Raw genomic sequence first — 18,168 nt, forward strand, 5'->3', positions numbered from 1 at the left:
TAAAGCTACAATTTTCTGTTGAGTGGGTTGCTGGAGAGGTTGCTGCTGTCAAAGGGCTGCATTGATCTGAGACTCTAGACATTAGAAGGAACTGAGGAGAGATATTAGCTGATTAACAAGTTATGTGACAACAGAAAGATGCAAACACTTACTTAATATTACTGTTGCCGCTGTTGAAATCATATTTTGTCATACTACAAATCTAATCCTCAGAATTCATACTTTTATTTTATTTTTGATGATAATTAAATCAATAAAAAACAAGTAATGATAATTGGGAGGATGAGAAAATCACAGTTCAAATTCATTCGATTTAAGACTTATAATTAAAACACACACACACACACACACACACACACACTGTGCATACTGCTGAAAACCCCGTTTACCGGCGTTGACGTTTTTCGTCCCGCTGTCTCAGACGGCGCTGCAGTGTCCGCACACAAAAAAGAAAAATATGCTCCAGCACCCCCTCCTCCCCCGTTTTATAACCGCACAAGACAGATAAAAATTGAAACTTAAACTTGTCATGGCGTCAGTTATATTTTATCCTGCAGAGGGCAGTATTACGCCTCGTAGTGTCTACGCTGCCAAATTACATGAGAAGAAGACCTGTCACCGGAAGTAAATAACCTGAACTGTCATGGCAGCCCGTTTACTTTGTAAAATAAACGGGTAACAAGCATTTACTGGCAACATTGGTGTTTTTTGAATAGAACAACTGTTTCTGATCAGCGGAACTTATTGATCCAACGTCACTTTCTGTACCTGAGGAAGTGGCAGCGTTTCAACATGAGGACTGTTTTAATGGTGGCAGAGAAACCCTCCCTGGCTCAGTCCATCTCCAAAATCCTCTCTAAAGGTCAGTACGGGTTTCTAAAGGTGTAACCGGAGACGTCCTTATTCAGCACTTAAAGACAACGCCAGGATAAAAGCAGCAGATGAAAGTATCGCTTTCATTTCGCTTTGTGGCAGAATACACTGCCTTCATTACCACAGCACATCGTGTCTATGAACAGCCAGAAGATGGGAGCTGTATTAGTTATAGTCATGTGCGACAATAATGTAGATGTAAGCCGCTTTCCCATGCTCACAAGCACCAAACCAGTCAAATCTACATAAATACTTTCAAACGTTATTATAAATTTATATATTTTTAAAATATATTTATAATTTAATTAAACGTGTTAAAACGTAACTGGTTTGCTCTCTCCACCACTGCAGTGTGTCTCACTAGAGAATATCAGGATGAAGTCTGTACCCCTGCATTGACAAGCACAATACTCCATATGGACACAGTGATACCAGTTAGTGGAAAATACCTTTATTTACATGTATATGTATTCAATGGGGACAGTTATCAGTGTGCACTGGAAAACAAAAACAGTGAGTGATATGGACCATTTCTCAGAAAACTACCATCTCTGTCTGATTTAAACACATATTCCTGTTGTTGACGTTAGAGCAGTCAATCATTTTTAGCTGTGCCTGGACATAGCACATATACAAGCTATTGTGATGAGCTCAAACTCCAGAGAGTAGCTGGTTGTGGGGAAGCAGCTGGGGTTTTTCTTGAGGACGGGCATCCTCAGGGACACAGGGATAGTCTCTAGACCAAAAGCGTTGTCAAGGCCCCTGCAGGAGTGGCTGGTGTGGCAGCTGGCCTCATGGATGACCTGAGGCACCCGGTTCAAGTCGATATTCTCCCTGATGAGAGATGAGGAGCAGGGGAGATCATAGTCGTTCTGTGGTTTCTCCAGTTAACCTGGCAGACAAGGTCTCATGTGTACTATAAATAGACTGTTTGTGGCTGAAGAAATCAAGTGAAAGTCATCTAATGGGTTAATTAATCCTCTGATCCATCAACTAAATTCTGCACTATGTAGCTCTGCCGTACAGAGCGATTTCATACTTATTAGACCTTACACTATATTAAAAAAAAAAAATAGTATTTTATGGTTTTCTAACCTTTGGTGGCTCAGTTAAGAAAAGCTAATGTTATGTTGAATGTGATCTCCTTTAAATCACATTGAGATAAGAAAAAGTCATAAAAAAAGTTATGCTTTAGTGTATATAACAAAATATATATATATATTAATATACATTTGTTACAATATGGTAGTTTTATGCAAAACCACGTAAAAGTCTGGTACTGAAATGATTAGTCACCAATATCTCAGCCAATTGACAGAAAATGTATTAACTACCTCAACAACTTTAACAATTACTCAGCAATATCTCAAACAAAAATACCCAAACATTAACTGGAACACCTCAGATGTAGGATTTTGTCCTATAGCAAAGTGAGTGACATGAAGATGTCACATCGGATGGGATATTATTCAGCACTGAAGAAAATCTTGAGTTGCAGCCTGAAATAAATACTGACATCAGTGTATGTCACACCATGAAAGACGGATAAGGTTTGAACTGATGTTCAGTGCAGTGAATTGTGCTCTACGATTATGCTTGACATCATACAAAGTAGATTTCAGCTTCAGATTTACAACTTCTAAAATACTTTAGGTATTCTGCTTCCAGCTTCTTAAATGTTTATTTTTACGTTTTGAATATTCTTCAATTAAAGTAGATTTATTATCTTTGGACTATTGATCAAACAAAACAAAACAGTTGATCTTATGACTGGAATTGTACTGACTAAAAAATGTATCTATTGAGTCATAAAATAATTGGCAAATTAATAATAAATAAAATTGGCATTCCCTGTTTATACATGAACATGATGCGTTGCCCTTATTCTTCCTACTCAGTTGATACCTCTGCAAATTATTGAATCTCTCCACTATGCAAAGTGGAATCAGATGCTGGGCAGCCACAATTGATTATTTTCATTACTGAATAATCTGTTGTTTATTTTTTTCTTCAATTATTCAGTTCATTGTTTAGTCTATAAAATACCAGGAAGCTGTGAATTTGTCAAAATGCCTTCTTCTTATTTTATAGAAAAAGGAAAACAACAACCAATTTAAGAAGATGGAAAAAGTACAATTTTTGGGCATTTCTTGGAAATTTTATATAAATTAATATACTATAAAATTGTTGTTAAACTCCTTATTGTTACTAAACTATCTAAGTCTCAAGTTTTGTCAGATGAACGGTGCAAAATCTAAAATCTTGAATTTGAAATGACTGATTGAAATGAAGGTTTGAGAAGCCAGGTGTGCATTTAAAAAAAATCATATAATCTCTTCATCCACTGGCCCTTTCTACACTAATCGCTTCTGTGAGGATATTTTTTGGGTTGAAGATTAATTTCAAGCGATGCGTGTCCCTGTGCACTCACACATAGCTCCAGGTTGCGATGCTGCGCTCGTTGATGTGGCTGGGCAGGTTGACAAGCTGGCTGTAGTAGTCCTGCAGGCTGTACGTACAGAATGATTCGTCCACACACTGATTGCCTAGTGGGATAGCCGGACACTGGTGGAGGGCCAGCAGGCACAGCAGAAAGAAGCGCAGCAGCTAGAAACAAAGAAAACCAAGACTGTTTCAAGTGTTGACTTATTTCTCTGCATCAGCTGCCTGGAGATGTCTAGTGTTTGTCTTAGTGGCCTTTTACAGAGCTGTACACATTTAAACATGTTAACGTGAACAGTCACTGACTTTCTTGATCTGCCTGTATTCTTCATTTATTAGGTAACAGGCAGACAACATGGACTGGCAGGTGTTTCATTCTGTATTTACAGAGTTTTTTGTTGCTCACCAAATTGACAGTGAGTTGACTTAGAATTTCTGTTGTGATTTGTGATTTAAATTTCTGTTGATCTTGTTTATTTACTCTTTGATAAATAATTCATCATGGTAAATAAATCTGTATTTATTTAGCACTTTTCTAGTCTTGATGATCCATGTGTTGCTTGACCAAGATAACAAGATTGCTCTTGCTACATCCGTCTTGTGCATCTTCAGGAGCACTGTCATAAAGCAACATTGGACAAAAAATTAAGAAAAAGAAGATGATTGTATCCAATTGTATCCCTTTTGTATCGTCCTTACAGCAATTGTCTTATCTTAATATGTCTTGCTGTGGGGAACGCCTGTCAGTCCTTTATGCAGGTCCTGACAAAAAAATCGTTACAACCATTGAGTTACTATGGTGCCCCCCTAACCTTTTACCTAGTGACTTACTCAGCACAAAGTACAATTTTGTACAGTACTTAAAAATCTAATCAACCAGTAACATTAAATATGAAATAAAATCTTTTTAGTAAAAACACCCATAAAGATTTCTATGTCAGACTGCTGAAATCTCACATAAGCCTCCACTGGACTGCTGAGTGCAGAGAAGTGACCTAACCGTTTACTGTGAACGGAATGAACGATTACAGCTAATAATAATCTTTTTCAATATGCGTAAAGGTAAACTGGGAACGGCCAGTTGAATGTTACCCACTTGGTAGCTGAGGAAAACAATTTGTTTGTGACCCAATTTTTTTAAATAAATACAAATTTAGTCACAAAAAAAGAAAGGTTTCAGTCATTGTCAACATAGATGTCTTACCTGCAGCTGTTCCATGTTTGAGGTTTATGAAGTGAGGAACGTGTGATGGAGCTTCTGTTCTTTTCCTTGAGGATCTTTTGGTTTGTCTGACAACCATCTCTGATCCTGCTTTTATATATATACACTGTATTTCTTGCAGTAGATACTATCTGACAGTAGTGACGTTTGTGTGTGTGTGCGTGTGTTGGGTGGGGGTCACTCGTGTTCCCATCACAACAGTTTGTATCCATGTTCCTGTCATTAGCATTCAGCCTTGAGACAATCATTTCATTCAGAGAGGACATTAGCATGTAGCATTGAGCCAAGATAAAGGACTTCTGCCCTGACTCGCTTGCCGAAGCTCTGACGTTGTTAAAGTCCACTTCTGACTCATTGCCATTTTGTGAAGTTTTTGAGTGTTTCAAAGTTTCAGCAAGATCCACTAATTTGATAATCCCAAATAAATATAACTATATAACTAGCTAACTTTCCTTGGAAACTGACAGCATAACTTTGGAATCCCATTATTGATTGTTCAGAATTACTGCTATTGATCAGTTTGTGTTCATTTTATTAAAACAACTTTAGTAGGCTACAAACAATTGCATTTGAATGATCTTGATGTCCTGTAAGTTACTAAAAATGTTTCTATAGGCGGATTAACACATCATTCGTTCTCGTTGGCTTTTAGGAAGTTGTACGAGTCGCAAGGGGCTCAATGGAGCATGCTCAGTGCACGAATACACCGGGAGTTTCCAGGGCCAGAGCGTACGCTTTAAGATGACTTCTGTTTGTGGACATGTGATGAGTCTGGATTTCATCGGTGGGTATCTTTTACTTTAGCACTTGCTCACTGTCTAACACACACTTACACGAAGCTCATCATATATTATTAAGTTATCTTTTACTAAGTTGTTTTACCGCTTGGTCCTTTTATTTCCAAAAGGAAAGTACAACAATTGGGACCAGGTGGACCCTGCAGAGCTCTTCAGCACAGCTCCAGCAGAAAAAAAGGAGGCCAATCCTAAACTCAACATGGTCAAGTTCCTTCAGGTACATTATTAGAGGTTGACCCAGTAATTGGTTTTCAGAAGACATCAGGTTGCTTTCTGTGTGACCTGGAGGTCAGTGTATCATGCCTTGTTTTTTTCAATACTCTTTCTGTTGTCATGTCAGGTTGAAGGTAGAGGCTGTGACTACGTGGTTTTATGGCTGGATTGTGATAAAGAAGGCGAGAACATCTGTTTTGAGGTAATTCCAACCCCATCAACATCTGACAATAACATGTAATCTGTATCAGGTTATGTCATGTAAATAATCACATCCAACCCATGGCTCTGTGCAATTTAATCTGGTATAAAATGCATTCTTCCTATCTCAATTGTGAAACTGCAAATGATTTAAAATGGATTCACTGACTTGTCAAAAAAATGCCCTAACTCTAATCCTAACTCCTCCCAGGTCAGGTTCACCAATATTGCTGTACAATTTTTTCTTTTTCCTTTGCTGAAGGAGTGATCAACCCAAACAGGCCCCTTTTCCACTGGTCAAAAAATCCATTAGCACCCACTAACATCTGACTTTTATCTTAAATGGGAAATTATTTAATCTGTGTTCATTCCCGGATCAAGTTGGTACAAATCGAGCCATAGAGGCCAGAGCAGTGTTTTGTCCCCCTCGTTAGAAATTACATTACATTACATTACATTCATTTAGCTGACGCTTTTGTCCAAAGTGACTTACATTAGTACACTCAACATTCATGAGGGGCTATTTAGGGGTTCAGTATCATGCCAAGGACACTTAGGCATGCAGATGGGATAGAGTGGGATTCAAACCGGCAACCTTCTTGTTACAGAGCACCCGCTCCATCCCCTAGGCCACGTTAGGGGATAGAGCTCTCATAAGTAAAGTTACTCTTTAGGGGACTAAAATCCTGGATCACGTGAGTTTCTGTTCCTACAACAGTTAGATTTTTCTACTGCTACATTATCTTTATTTTGCCTCTAAGGTACTGGATGCCATCCAGCCAGTGATGAACAAGGGGAGTTCCATGGATCAGAGTGTTTACCGCGCCAAATTCAGCTCCATTACCGACACTGACATCTGGAATGCCATGAACTGCCTCGGAGAGCCCAACCGCAACGAGGCGCTATCAGTGGATGCTCGACAGGAGCTGGACCTGCGCATTGGCTGTGCATTCACCCGGTACACCTCTCTCTCCAGCCACATACAACAGCCTAGAAATTTGATGCTTAGCTAGAAATAATCTGACCAAGGAAATTCTGAGGCTAAGAGAGATGGCCTGATTCCTTTTCAAGACATTGATTAACAGTACATTATTAATTTCATTGATTATTACTTTGTAAGATTCAGGGGAAAATATATTACATTTACATATTCAGCTGGTATTAGATTGAACACCTTGGTCCGTGATACAGAGGTTGAAACCTAATAACCACAAAATGGCTTAAATTTTGGAATGCAGTTGTGATGTAAGAAAGATGCGGGGTCAGTCACTATTCCAAGTGTAATTGCACCCTCAAACAAAGTTCTTGGTCCATGTAGTAAGAACAGCTGATTTTAATTAAAAAAAAAAATTGGATTCATTCGATTCTTTTAGCTTATAAAACCATCCCAAAACGACTATCTGACAACTGTGGGTCAAATATTTTTCAGGTTCCAGACCAAGTATTTTCAGGGCAAATACGGTAATCTAGACTCTTCCTTGATCTCATTCGGACCATGCCAGACCCCCACCCTTGGCTTCTGTGTGGAACGCCATGACAAGATCCAGTCCTTTAGACCAGAGACTTACTGGATCCTTCAAGCAAAGGTAAATCTCCACGTTCACTCTCCTTGATGTGTGTCAACGATCGTTTGCTGCAGTACTACCGTTTCAGACATGCTCTGTGTTCACAGGTGTTCAAAGGAAAGGATAACCCACTGATGCTGGACTGGAACAGGGTGAGGGTCTTCGACAGGGAGGTTGGTCAGATGTTTGTCAATCTGGCTAAGACATCGAGGGAGGCCAAGGTAAGAGCAAAAGCCTATTAATGCCTAGTTTACTCTATGCTAACTGTGGTCACTATTATCAAGTTAATTAACATGTACTGTTTGTCATCTAGAGTGAAAGTAATACAGAAACATTTTCAAATGTAATTTGAATGATTTAAATAATACAGAACCTCCTTTTATAAGTTATGTGTAAACAAATTCTAACCAACCTTCAACATAACAGTGTTTTTTTTTTATAGCCCTGAGGAATGATGATTTGAACGTATAGACCGAATTGTCTGATTTATATGAACTCGGCTAACTTCTATCTCACCTCAGTCAGCTTTTTTTTCTCCGTTGTACCTGTAGGATGAGATAAAGATCTTTTTCTGACCAAACCGGACCTCTGATGTAAGCTGTTAAATAGTTCTCCTATTACAGGTGGAGTCGGTGAGTAAGAAAGAGAAGGCCAAGCAGAGACCCCAGGCCTTGAACACAGTGGAGATGTTGCGAGTGGCCAGCTCTTCTTTAGGTACATTTCCATCAACATAACCAACATTTTGTTTGTGAATATTTAGTGATTATGTAGTTACCGAGCCCGAAAGGTGTTTTGATTTTTCCGTCCGAAACCGGCTCGACGCATCGGGTAGTCACATTTTACAGACGGTCACGTCACAGAGTAATGGAGTCTTATCACATTATGAGAAGAGAGTTGTTCACTTCACTCTTAAACAACTTGCAGCAGAAGAGTGACGCTGCTCGCACTGAAATCCAATGTTAAAGATCAAATAAACACTGAACTGATTTTGAACTAACACACCATTTTTATGTTAAATGTCCAGTGTAATCGATTGCACCTGTGTTATCATGAGTTTATTACACGGTAGGAAAGTTTCCACAATGTTATAAAAACATTTTCTGTGAAAACTTAAGAGAATTATAGACATCATTCAAGATCACTGTATTTTCTAATCTCAGAATAATGCAACTCAACTTCCAGTTCTTAGCTCTGCGACTATGTAAGAAAAAGAGAAAATATTCATTCGAGTTTTTTTCACCCCAGGCATGGGTCCACAGCATACCATGCAGATTGCAGAACGACTGTATACACAGGGCTACATCAGCTACCCACGTACTGAGACAACCCACTACCCAGAGAATTTCGATCTGAAAGGAACACTGAAGCAGCAGACCAACAATCCCTTTTGGGCAGAAGAGGTGAGGGTCACTGTGGGTTCAGGGTAAATTGAAGGTCAGCTGTGTGTGCCTACAAAAACGGGTTCATTTTATTCATGCTCATGAACAGGAAGTGAACACACAAGAATTTGTTTCCAAAAACATGTTTACCATCTCAGGTGAAGGCTCTGCTTTCAACTGGACTGAACCGACCCAGGAAAGGATCTGATGCTGGAGACCATCCACCCATCACTCCGATGCGTGCTGCCTCCGAGGGGGAACTGGGTGGGTCATGCAACTCATTACATAATTGATTATAGTAATTGATCATGAATATCAACTCTTAGCGTGAGAGAGTATAGGAAGAGAGGGTGAGACATCATCTGTCAAAGCAGCTCTTCTCTACTGAGCCCCTCTGGTGACATTTATGAAAAACAATTCCCTGGCAACGAAATAATAACGCATGGGAGCAAGATAATAAGTTGTGGCCCTGAGTTATGGATCTGCTCTGTAATAAGACCTGGTAAATAGAACTTGGGAGCCTCTTGGATGAGAGATAAACGTTTCACTTAATCACATGATTTAGCTTCTATAATGGGCTTGAGGCCACACTCTGGTGGAAATGTTTGCAATTTACAATAAAAAGTTAGTGGCCAAGCAATATTGTTTTTCCCCTAATGTCACTAGAGGGGTACTTGTCTTATGATGATGGAATAGATATATTGTTAGTAAATGACAGCATGATTTGTATGTCTTATTTGCATTCACTTAATCACTTGATTTACTCAATTTACAAACAACTTTTTCACCTCTGCGTATCTATCCCTCCCGATAATTTTGTATTTTTTTGGCCAGATTTCTGCCTCTTCCCCAATTCAATGGAGGTTAATGAATGTCACCATATCCTAACTAAAACAGTGTCCCTATCAATCAAGTAAAGATTTTTGCTGCTCCTCACTTTGACAGACATATTTTCACTCTTAACCTCTAACCAAGGGACCCTTTCTCTTCTGCTCCTCCACAGGCAGTGATGGCTGGCGGCTGTACGAGTACATCACACGGCATTTCATTGCCACAATCAGTCAGGACTGCAAGTACCTACAGACCACAATAGAATTCAGCATTGGCCCAGAGGCCTTTTCATGTACTGGCAAAACCCTGATCACACCAGGTACATACTCAGTCAGCTGTGCTTGAAAATGCAAATGCTTGCTTCTTGAGTACCAAGCTGCTGACACTTTGCACATTTATAGCTCCAATCCTAACAATGATTTTAGATATAGTAAGGACTATAGTTTGGTATATATAGTAAAGTGATTATATCATCACACATGTATCTCTGTTTTATTAGTTTAGTGTATTTTCTCTTAGCTTTTGAGAAGTTGCTTGTCTGACTGCTGCTGCTACTAATGCTACTAATAATAATGTGTTCTCAAATAACGTTTCAAAACAATAATCCAATATACCCTAACATACATTTTTTCTATTTTAACTCAAATCTGATTATTTTAACATAATCTGATCATCCAAACTATGCAAACTTCATGAACTAGTGCACTGCCTGTTCTAAACCTACTGGTTTGGATTGGGCAATGTTTGTTTGCAATGCTGCACATAGAGCTAAACTGAAGAATCAGTTGTCATAAACGCGCTATTGTGGTGATGGACAATGTCACTAACATTGATGAGTCCCAGCCTCCAGTGCTACCGAGCGCTGCTCACCTGTTAATTAAAAGTGTAATCCTGTCGAACGTTTGTGAACGTTTGCACCACATTCGACACTGTGCTTCCTTGGGTCATTAACAATACACACACCAAGATATACGTTCCATTCGTTCCATGCAACTCTGAAACACATATTTCTTCCCCGAATCAATATGTGATTCCCCAGTTAAAGTGATGCAGTTGATTGATTGATTTAACAGATTTACGGATGTTAGCAGGTGACTGATTTACACATTACTCAATTTTCCTTAAATGTTATTGATGCAAGTCTATTAAATCAATAGTTTATTAGGTGCTAGTTAGGAACAACCTTGTGCACAAATGCACATGATTGATAACAGCTTAGTCCTTGCTAAGTGTATTTTTGTTTTATTCCCAGGTTACACAACAGTGATGCCTTGGCTGGGCATCCCGCTGGAAGAGAACTTGCCAGAATGTGAGCGTGGAGATACTTTCACAGTAGACGAAATCAAGCTGGTGGAAAAGCAGACCAGCCCCCCGGAATATCTGACTGAGGCCGAACTCATCACACTCATGGAGAAACATGGCGTTGGTATACCTCACCACTAATCTCACCACTGGTCCACTGATTTTTATTGATCATGAATCATGAATGAATCATGAATCATAATAATGCACTGATGTCAGTTTCTTGGCCACTCATAATAATTATATCTAATCGATACGTTTTTTTCGACTTTTATGGTTTATATTATTGAAAGTTGAACTTACCTCTTGTTACTGTTCTTTATTAATCTTTATATTTCAAAGAGGACTTGCATCAGAGCAATAATCTGTGAAGGAATAACAAAAATACCAGGAGAACAGTTTTACAGTTTCTGCCTCTCGCCTCCAGGTACTGATGCCAGCATCCCTGTCCACATCAACAACATCTGCCAGAGGAACTATGTCACAATAGAGAATGGACGCAAGTTGAAGCCAACAAACTTGGGAATTGTGCTGGTTCATGGCTACTACAAGATAGGCAATTAGCATTTTATTATAATTTGCATTCTCCTACATCTATTAGAGATTGCTAGATGCTAAGGTTTTTTAAATAATGCTGAATCATCTTTGAAAAGTGATTGTGTGTGTATTACAGATGCAGAGCTGGTTTTACCCACTATACGCAGCGCAGTAGAGAAGCAACTGAACCTTATTGCACAAGGTAAAGCCAACTTCCAACAGGTCCTTCAGCATACGCTGGACATCTTCAAGAGGAAGTTTCACTACTTTGTGGATTCTATCACTGGTACGTTCAACGCAGCTCTTTCAATTTCTGCAAACATTTTAGTTTTCTTTAATTACACCTGACATAAACAAGCATTGGCTCTAACACTATACTGTAGGCTGCTGCAATGTAGCCACGAAAGGGTTACTGTGTTAAAGGAAGTACCATGTGTTGACCTTAAGAATGGGGATTGGCTGCTTATGTTTTCCATTTTTTTCTGATGCTGGTGGACTTTGTTGAATTTGAAGACTAAATTAATCAGTAAAATAGAATTTGTCTAGCCCATATTCACGAATCAAGATTTGCAACATAGTGTTTAACAAGGTACAACCCTTGCCCTTAACCGTAAACAAGAGTGTGGAATAACTACCCCAAAATACCTGTTAACAAGGAAAACATTTAGAAACGTCAGAGATAGTTGCAAGTAAGGGGATCTCTCACCCAGGACAGACAGAAGTGTGATAGATGTCACTCGTAATGGAGCACATCAACAAAGTAACAATATTTAGAAGATTTAAGAGAAAATACTGACAGATGAAGGAAGCAATAATGACAATGACAATTTTAATCGTTTGATATATTGCAAATAACGTTAGTATATGTGATTATAGATATTGCTGTCAAAGCAATGTAGTTGTAGTCAAAACTTGTAGACTATTTTCTTTTTAAGTATCCTTTAATTAAGCAATTACATTGCAAACCCTCTGCTCACAGCTCTATATGAATCAATGAAAATAAAGCATAGCCACTGCACAGTGGTCATCTCAGTCTTAGTAATGATGCATGTGGAAATTCATATAGTGGATCTACGGTGCATACTGTCACACATCCAATGCTTAAATTCAATTTAGCTGAACCCCTGTGAGCTAAACTACCTTGCTGTCATCAATTCAGTTGTTTCCCACAGTGTTATGCACTTCACTATGCATCAAACTCGTAGCAGTAATGAATGTATATGAATGAATATTAATCTAAGTAGTGCAACTCCATCTCACAGTGTATGTCTTTGTTTTAAAGGTATGGATGAGTTGATGGAGGTCTCCTTTTCCCCCATTGCTGCCTCAGGGAAGCCACTGGCCCGCTGTGGCAAGTGCCACCGCTTCATGAAGTACATCCAGGTCAGCAGAACAGTCTTAAGTCCAGTTAGAATTTAAACCGACTATATTTCCGATTTTATCATCAGCGAATCTACATCATGACATCATGATGGCCGGCATCTTCATCCACTGTGTCCTGGTTCTGTGCGTTTGCGGCAACAGCAGACACTGGCCAAGTCGAGGACATGTTTAATATTTGTTGCTGCTGTCTTCTTCAATAGATGGCTATATGGGGATAAGCCAAATCTGCAATGCGATGTTGGCATCTAATAGAGCTGTGCGCTGAAGCGGCGTCAGTTTCTAGAGCCACCATACAGGAATCATAATTTCCCAAATGTCCCATGTAAACACCATATCCTGAATGTGATCAATATCAGGATAAGCTTCACAACTGGGATACTAGTGCCCATGAAATTGAGTCCTAGGGGCAACCAGCCATGGGGCCTCATTAATAAAACAGTGTGTATGATTCCTACTAATAGCATATGTGTATGCAATAGTCAAAATTGGCGTGAACAGAAACTGTCAGAATGTGAGGGGAATTATTGTATCAACTGTGTGTAATTTAGTTATCCAAAACGGCAAGATTATTAGATTCAGAGCAGCTCACATGTTCCTAATCTATCAAATTTAACAGAATTATTATTATTATATGCTTGTGTTTCTACTGGAATGGTTCTGTTCCGTCGGGTTGATCTTTGTAGGATGGTCTCAGTTCAGCACAAAAATCACAGATCTATAGAATCTATATCAGCTGATTAGTCATCGCTGAACCCTTGTTTCCTCCTTATCCTTCCATTCGCCTGCATCCATTACGCCAGTGATTCTCAAATGGGGGTACGCGTACCCCTGGGGGTACTTGAAGGTACTCCAGGGGGTACTTGAGATTTTGTTTCTATATATTTAAAATTAGCATCCATTCAAAAATCCTTGAAAAATTGTTATTTAACAAACATTCAATAAAATATAAGTGTAAGTTCATGAACTAAATTTTATATTCAGTAGGCTTTTCAATTTAATTATCCTAAAAAAACAGAGTCTCCCCCATACCGATGGTTTGACCCAACCTGGCACACACCACCTGTCATCGCCTGTCATCACCTGCCTTGAAAACTTCAACAATGGAGTTGAGTTGAAGTGCAGCAGCAATGCTGCTGAAACACGGAGGGACAAGTACCAAAGAAGGCGAAACCAGAGCAGAGAGCCTTCCTAAACAACACCGTGAGAGCTTGTGCCTCTTCGGAGGCTCGCTAAAACGTAAAAGTTTTCCGTTGTGAAGTTAATGATTCATAACAAGTCCGCGTCTCTACCGGTACCCTTTCAAAATAAAGCATGTAATACAAAAGCGGAAATGAAATTGTATGACCTTAAAGCGAGCAAATATTTCACAATAAAATAACAGAAAGACACTTCAACAATATTAACAATAACATAGATTGGGTTATTTACACTTTTTGCTTTTTCTGTGGGGAGAGATTAGCCAACAGTGGCATTAAGCCACCACATCTTCAGCGGTATCTCCAGACAAAACATGAAAGTCATGTTGGTAAGCCACCTGAGTTTTTTAAGAGGAAACTTTCTGAATTCAGGTCATCTCAAGACACGATGCGAAAAGCCTCCCAGAAGCAGAGGGAAACAAGCTACCTGTCAGTATTCTTTTCAATCCTTAAAGAAGATATTTTAAGATGATAAATATTGAAAAAATATGTTTTGAGCTAATCTTTTATTTAAAACTAAGTTAATGATTTATTTTTTGGGAAGAAGTGTTTAGCTATAATTAAGTTCATGAGTTCAGTTTGAGAACATATCTTTATTATGATCCCAAAAGAGGTCACTTTAAGTTGATAATTATTTTGATGGAGTTTTAAAATGCTTTGCGCTGGTTAGGGGGTACTCGGCAGAATTTTTTCTTCGAAGGGGGTACGTCACTGAACAAAGGTTGAGAACCACTGCATTACGCTACAGTGTCACCACAGTATTTATATATTTAGAGCATCGGACAGAATACTTCACACATCATTGCATCTAAACCTCCACTCTTGGATATTATTTGGAAATAGAAGATTGAGTAGGTTTCCTTTTATATTTAGTGAATGATCTACAGTGTGCTCTGTGCGCCTGATGGCACAGTCACTTTCATTGCAGCGATGTTACACACACTCGTCCTGGATGATAGACCTACAGTGTTAGAAGATATTATTAAAAACGAATAATGACTCAGCTCTGCAACTCCGCTGTTTAATGGTATCTGAACCTAATCGGTTGTTTTATATCTTTATCAATTGAAGGTACTTATGGAACAGTTATGTTGCTTGAGCACAAATAACACTGTTGGTTTTAATGTTTATGATGAAGTGGATCAATAATCGGCCTCAGTCCACCACCTCATGTCTGCATTGTCATTTTCCCATCTACAACTGTACGTAAGCATGGGCCAGAGTGTGCGTGAGAAGAGATCTATGCTGTTTTTAGGTCCCGTTTTGTGCGAACGCAGCAGTTATAAAAGAGGCCCCTGGCCAGAAGACCTCAGTGCCTGGTGATATAAGGTAGAAGCCTAAGATGTACATAGGTTCCTGACCATGCAGTGAGAACAAGAACTGTAAAAATAATCCTGAACTTAATTGGAAGTCAATGTGAGGAACATAGGATAGGTGTGATGTGGGTCATTTTGCTGATTATCTCCCCTGTTGCTACTGGACATCCTTTTGACCAGTCAAAGTCACACAGTGTCCCAACTCGGTTAGCCCTTTTTGTCCTGCTTTGTGTGGAACAGTGATTATTCATTCTTAATTTTCTTATTTAATAAATAATTATTTTTCCTAATTTTTAATTTTCCTTCTAAATATGTCACTATGTTCATAATAACGTAGAAATTACATATGCAATAGTTTGATCAGTTTGTATGAATGTATAGTGGTAAATTTGGGCTTTTACAGCTAATTGCTTCCTCCAGGGAATGCACTTTATCCCTCTTGCTGGTTGCTTCATTTCCTTTTAGAAAGCCCTGGGAGGGATCATTAAGGCACCATTTATCGTCCTCTCCGAACCACATAATGTTGAGCTCTGGCCTTCAAAGTTCATCTGACATACTTAATTACCAATTCCACCTGATGGAAGAACTGCTTTTGAATTCATGAATAAACCATGAGGCTGCAGATCTAATTCATTGACATTCAATCTGAATATGTGTGTAATAGGTTACGTGTGATTGTTAAGTGCCGTGTTCTAGTGGAAACCACAAGGTAGGCCTTGTATCAAGTCCTATGGGAGGCACGTCAGACGAGGAACTATGTACGTCAGTGTTGGTCCTGAAAGTGTACATATAAGAGCACATGTAACTACTGATATTTGCATAATGGTTTCAACTGCTTAATGTTAAATTAGACATACAGTGGCTTTTTAACATTATAACCCCCTGTGACCACAGTACCGGAAACTGGTTAGATGAAGACTGTCCAGAATGTTTGATACAAAGTGAAAAATTGTTTCATCACATCTGATCCAAAAATGTATCTGCAGGCCAAGCCCAGCAGGCTCCACTGTTCCCACTGTGATGAGACATACAGTCTTCCACAGAATGGAGCTATTAAGCTGTACAAGGAGCTCCGCTGTCCACTGGATGACTTTGAGCTGGTGCTGTGGACTTCTGGGGCCCGGGGCAAGAGCTACCCACTATGCCCTTACTGCTACAGCAACGCGCCTTTCAGGGACATGAAAAAAGGTAGAAAAGAAACCTGTATCTTAAGTCAGTCATTCTTGTTGTTGTGATTACTAATAACATAAGTCATAAGTCACATATGACATAATTACATGAATTAATTTTGTCTGATTTTATTTTTATCAGTCTGGAATCTGAACTCACACAGGATCTTAGCTCAGTTGATCTCAACCACCTTTGGTGGTTCGTCTCATCAGGACTTGTGTACCTTCATACTCAGGACAGATGATCCTGTACACTATCCCAGTTAATCATGAATACGTGAAAACACAACAATTGTGGCAACAAACCAAATGCAAACCTTTTTCTTGTAAATCTGACCATTAGTCCTTTGTAATCTTCTTACGTCATTTTAATTCCTGTTTTTCTCAGGTATGGGATGTAATGAATGTACTCATCCATCCTGTCAGCACTCTCTCAACTCTTTGGGCATTGGACAGTGTGTGGAGTGTGATACTGGGGTTTTGGTGCTGGATCCCACCTCAGGACCAAAATGGAGGATGGCCTGTAATAAATGCAACGTGGTGGTCCACTTCTTTGAACATGCACACAGAGTGCAGGTAAGACTAGTCCTACTTCTTTTCATGAAAATCGTATTTACATATACGTATAAATGTATATAGTTTACCAACCAAGAAAAGAAGCCACAGAGACATGCGATTTCTCTGATAAATGCTCCCTTAGCCAGAACTGATGCACTAAATTTAAGTAAATTATATTTTCCTTTTTTGGTAATAATCAGTTCCATGTTAATGTATCACTTGAATGGGTATCAGTGAAGGGATATTGAACGTCTGTTAAATTACTTACATGCAGGACACACCCAGATTTAGTTACTCCTGTCTCTTCTGAAAGTGTCCACAGTTCTCATTTTTTCCAACATTTGTAACGCAGTCTAGGAGATTCAGTTCTTAAAAGCGAATTTTAAAACTCAATTGTGGTCTGATTTGAACTCAACTCTTTAATGTTTCATCATCGTATTTATCAACTCTGACAGTTTCTCTTGATCCTGTGTGCTTCTTTCTTTCCTTAGGTTGCTCAGGAGAGCTGTGATGCCTGTGAGGCCTCTTTGGTTGCAGTTGACTTCAACAAGACTCGCACGCCACTTGCTGCCGGTGAGACCCAACACACAGGCTGCGTTTTCTGCGATCCAGTTTTCCAGGATCTGGTGGAGCTCAAACATGCCACCATGAAGTACCGGGGTGGTGGTGCAAGAAGAGGAGGACGAGGACGAGGCAGGGGACGCCGTGGCAATCCCAAAAAACCTAAGGACAAAATGGCTGCCTTGGCTGCTTACTTTGTATGATGTCAATGTGTAGTGTGTCCTTTATTTGCTTGGCACAGTATGAATGAGTACATGCCAGTAAGAAGAGCTCTTTTTTCACTGTTTCACATGTTTAATTACAATGAAGTAAACTATACATTAAAAGTTTTCTGTTAGTGTGTTTGTTCACCACTATAATTCAGTTCACAAATAAATTGATTAATTAAATAAAAAGGTAAGTAGTGTAGTGGATACAAAAAATCTGACTTTTCATTTATATTTCAAAATGTGGATATTGTATCCAGCATTGTGCTAAGAGAGGAGTACTAAATAAGGTATCAACACCCCATCAGGCAGGATGCTCTTTGTAGAACATTCCCTAAACAAAGGTTTTGGGGGACACTAGCGGTGCAGACCTACTCATGGCTTGGACAAAACCAGAATATAAAGATATATGATGCT

At 39.2% G+C, this 18,168-nt stretch overlaps 1 protein-coding gene across 1 annotated transcript; it reads left to right on the forward strand.

Annotated features, from left to right (window-relative positions):
- Window positions 1-625: 625 nt before the first annotated feature.
- On the forward strand, window positions 626-17,874 carry top3b (DNA topoisomerase III beta). The gene is made up of 18 exons (XM_062384825.1): window positions 626-862; window positions 5,190-5,321; window positions 5,445-5,551; window positions 5,675-5,749; window positions 6,510-6,706; window positions 7,178-7,334; window positions 7,421-7,534; window positions 7,937-8,027; window positions 8,559-8,713; window positions 8,851-8,956; window positions 9,696-9,842; window positions 10,776-10,949; window positions 11,253-11,381; window positions 11,499-11,648; window positions 12,645-12,745; window positions 16,244-16,445; window positions 16,815-17,002; window positions 17,476-17,874. Exons 1-18 carry the CDS (start codon window positions 793-795, stop codon window positions 17,746-17,748), a joined length of 2,568 nt encoding a protein of 855 aa, XP_062240809.1. The 5' UTR covers window positions 626-792; the 3' UTR covers window positions 17,749-17,874.
- Window positions 17,875-18,168: the final 294 nt, after the last annotated feature.

The sequence above is a fragment of the Platichthys flesus genome, chromosome 3 (assembly GCF_949316205.1).
Source record: "Platichthys flesus chromosome 3, fPlaFle2.1, whole genome shotgun sequence".
In the NCBI taxonomy this organism is placed as follows: Eukaryota; Metazoa; Chordata; class Actinopteri; order Pleuronectiformes; family Pleuronectidae; genus Platichthys; species Platichthys flesus.

What these genes read in the sequence shown, in the direction of transcription:
- top3b (XM_062384825.1), top strand. Translation starts at nt 793, where the DNA reads ATGAGGACTGTTTTAATGGTGGCAGAGAAACCCTCCCTGGCTCAGTCC. An exon ending in TGCCTCCGAGGGGGAACTGG is followed by an intron (nt 8,957 to 9,695) that starts GTGGGTCATGCA and finishes GCTCCTCCACAG; the next exon opens with GCAGTGATGGCTGGCGGCTG. An exon ending in AACATGCACACAGAGTGCAG is followed by an intron (nt 17,003 to 17,475) that starts GTAAGACTAGTC and finishes TTCTTTCCTTAG; the next exon opens with GTTGCTCAGGAGAGCTGTGA.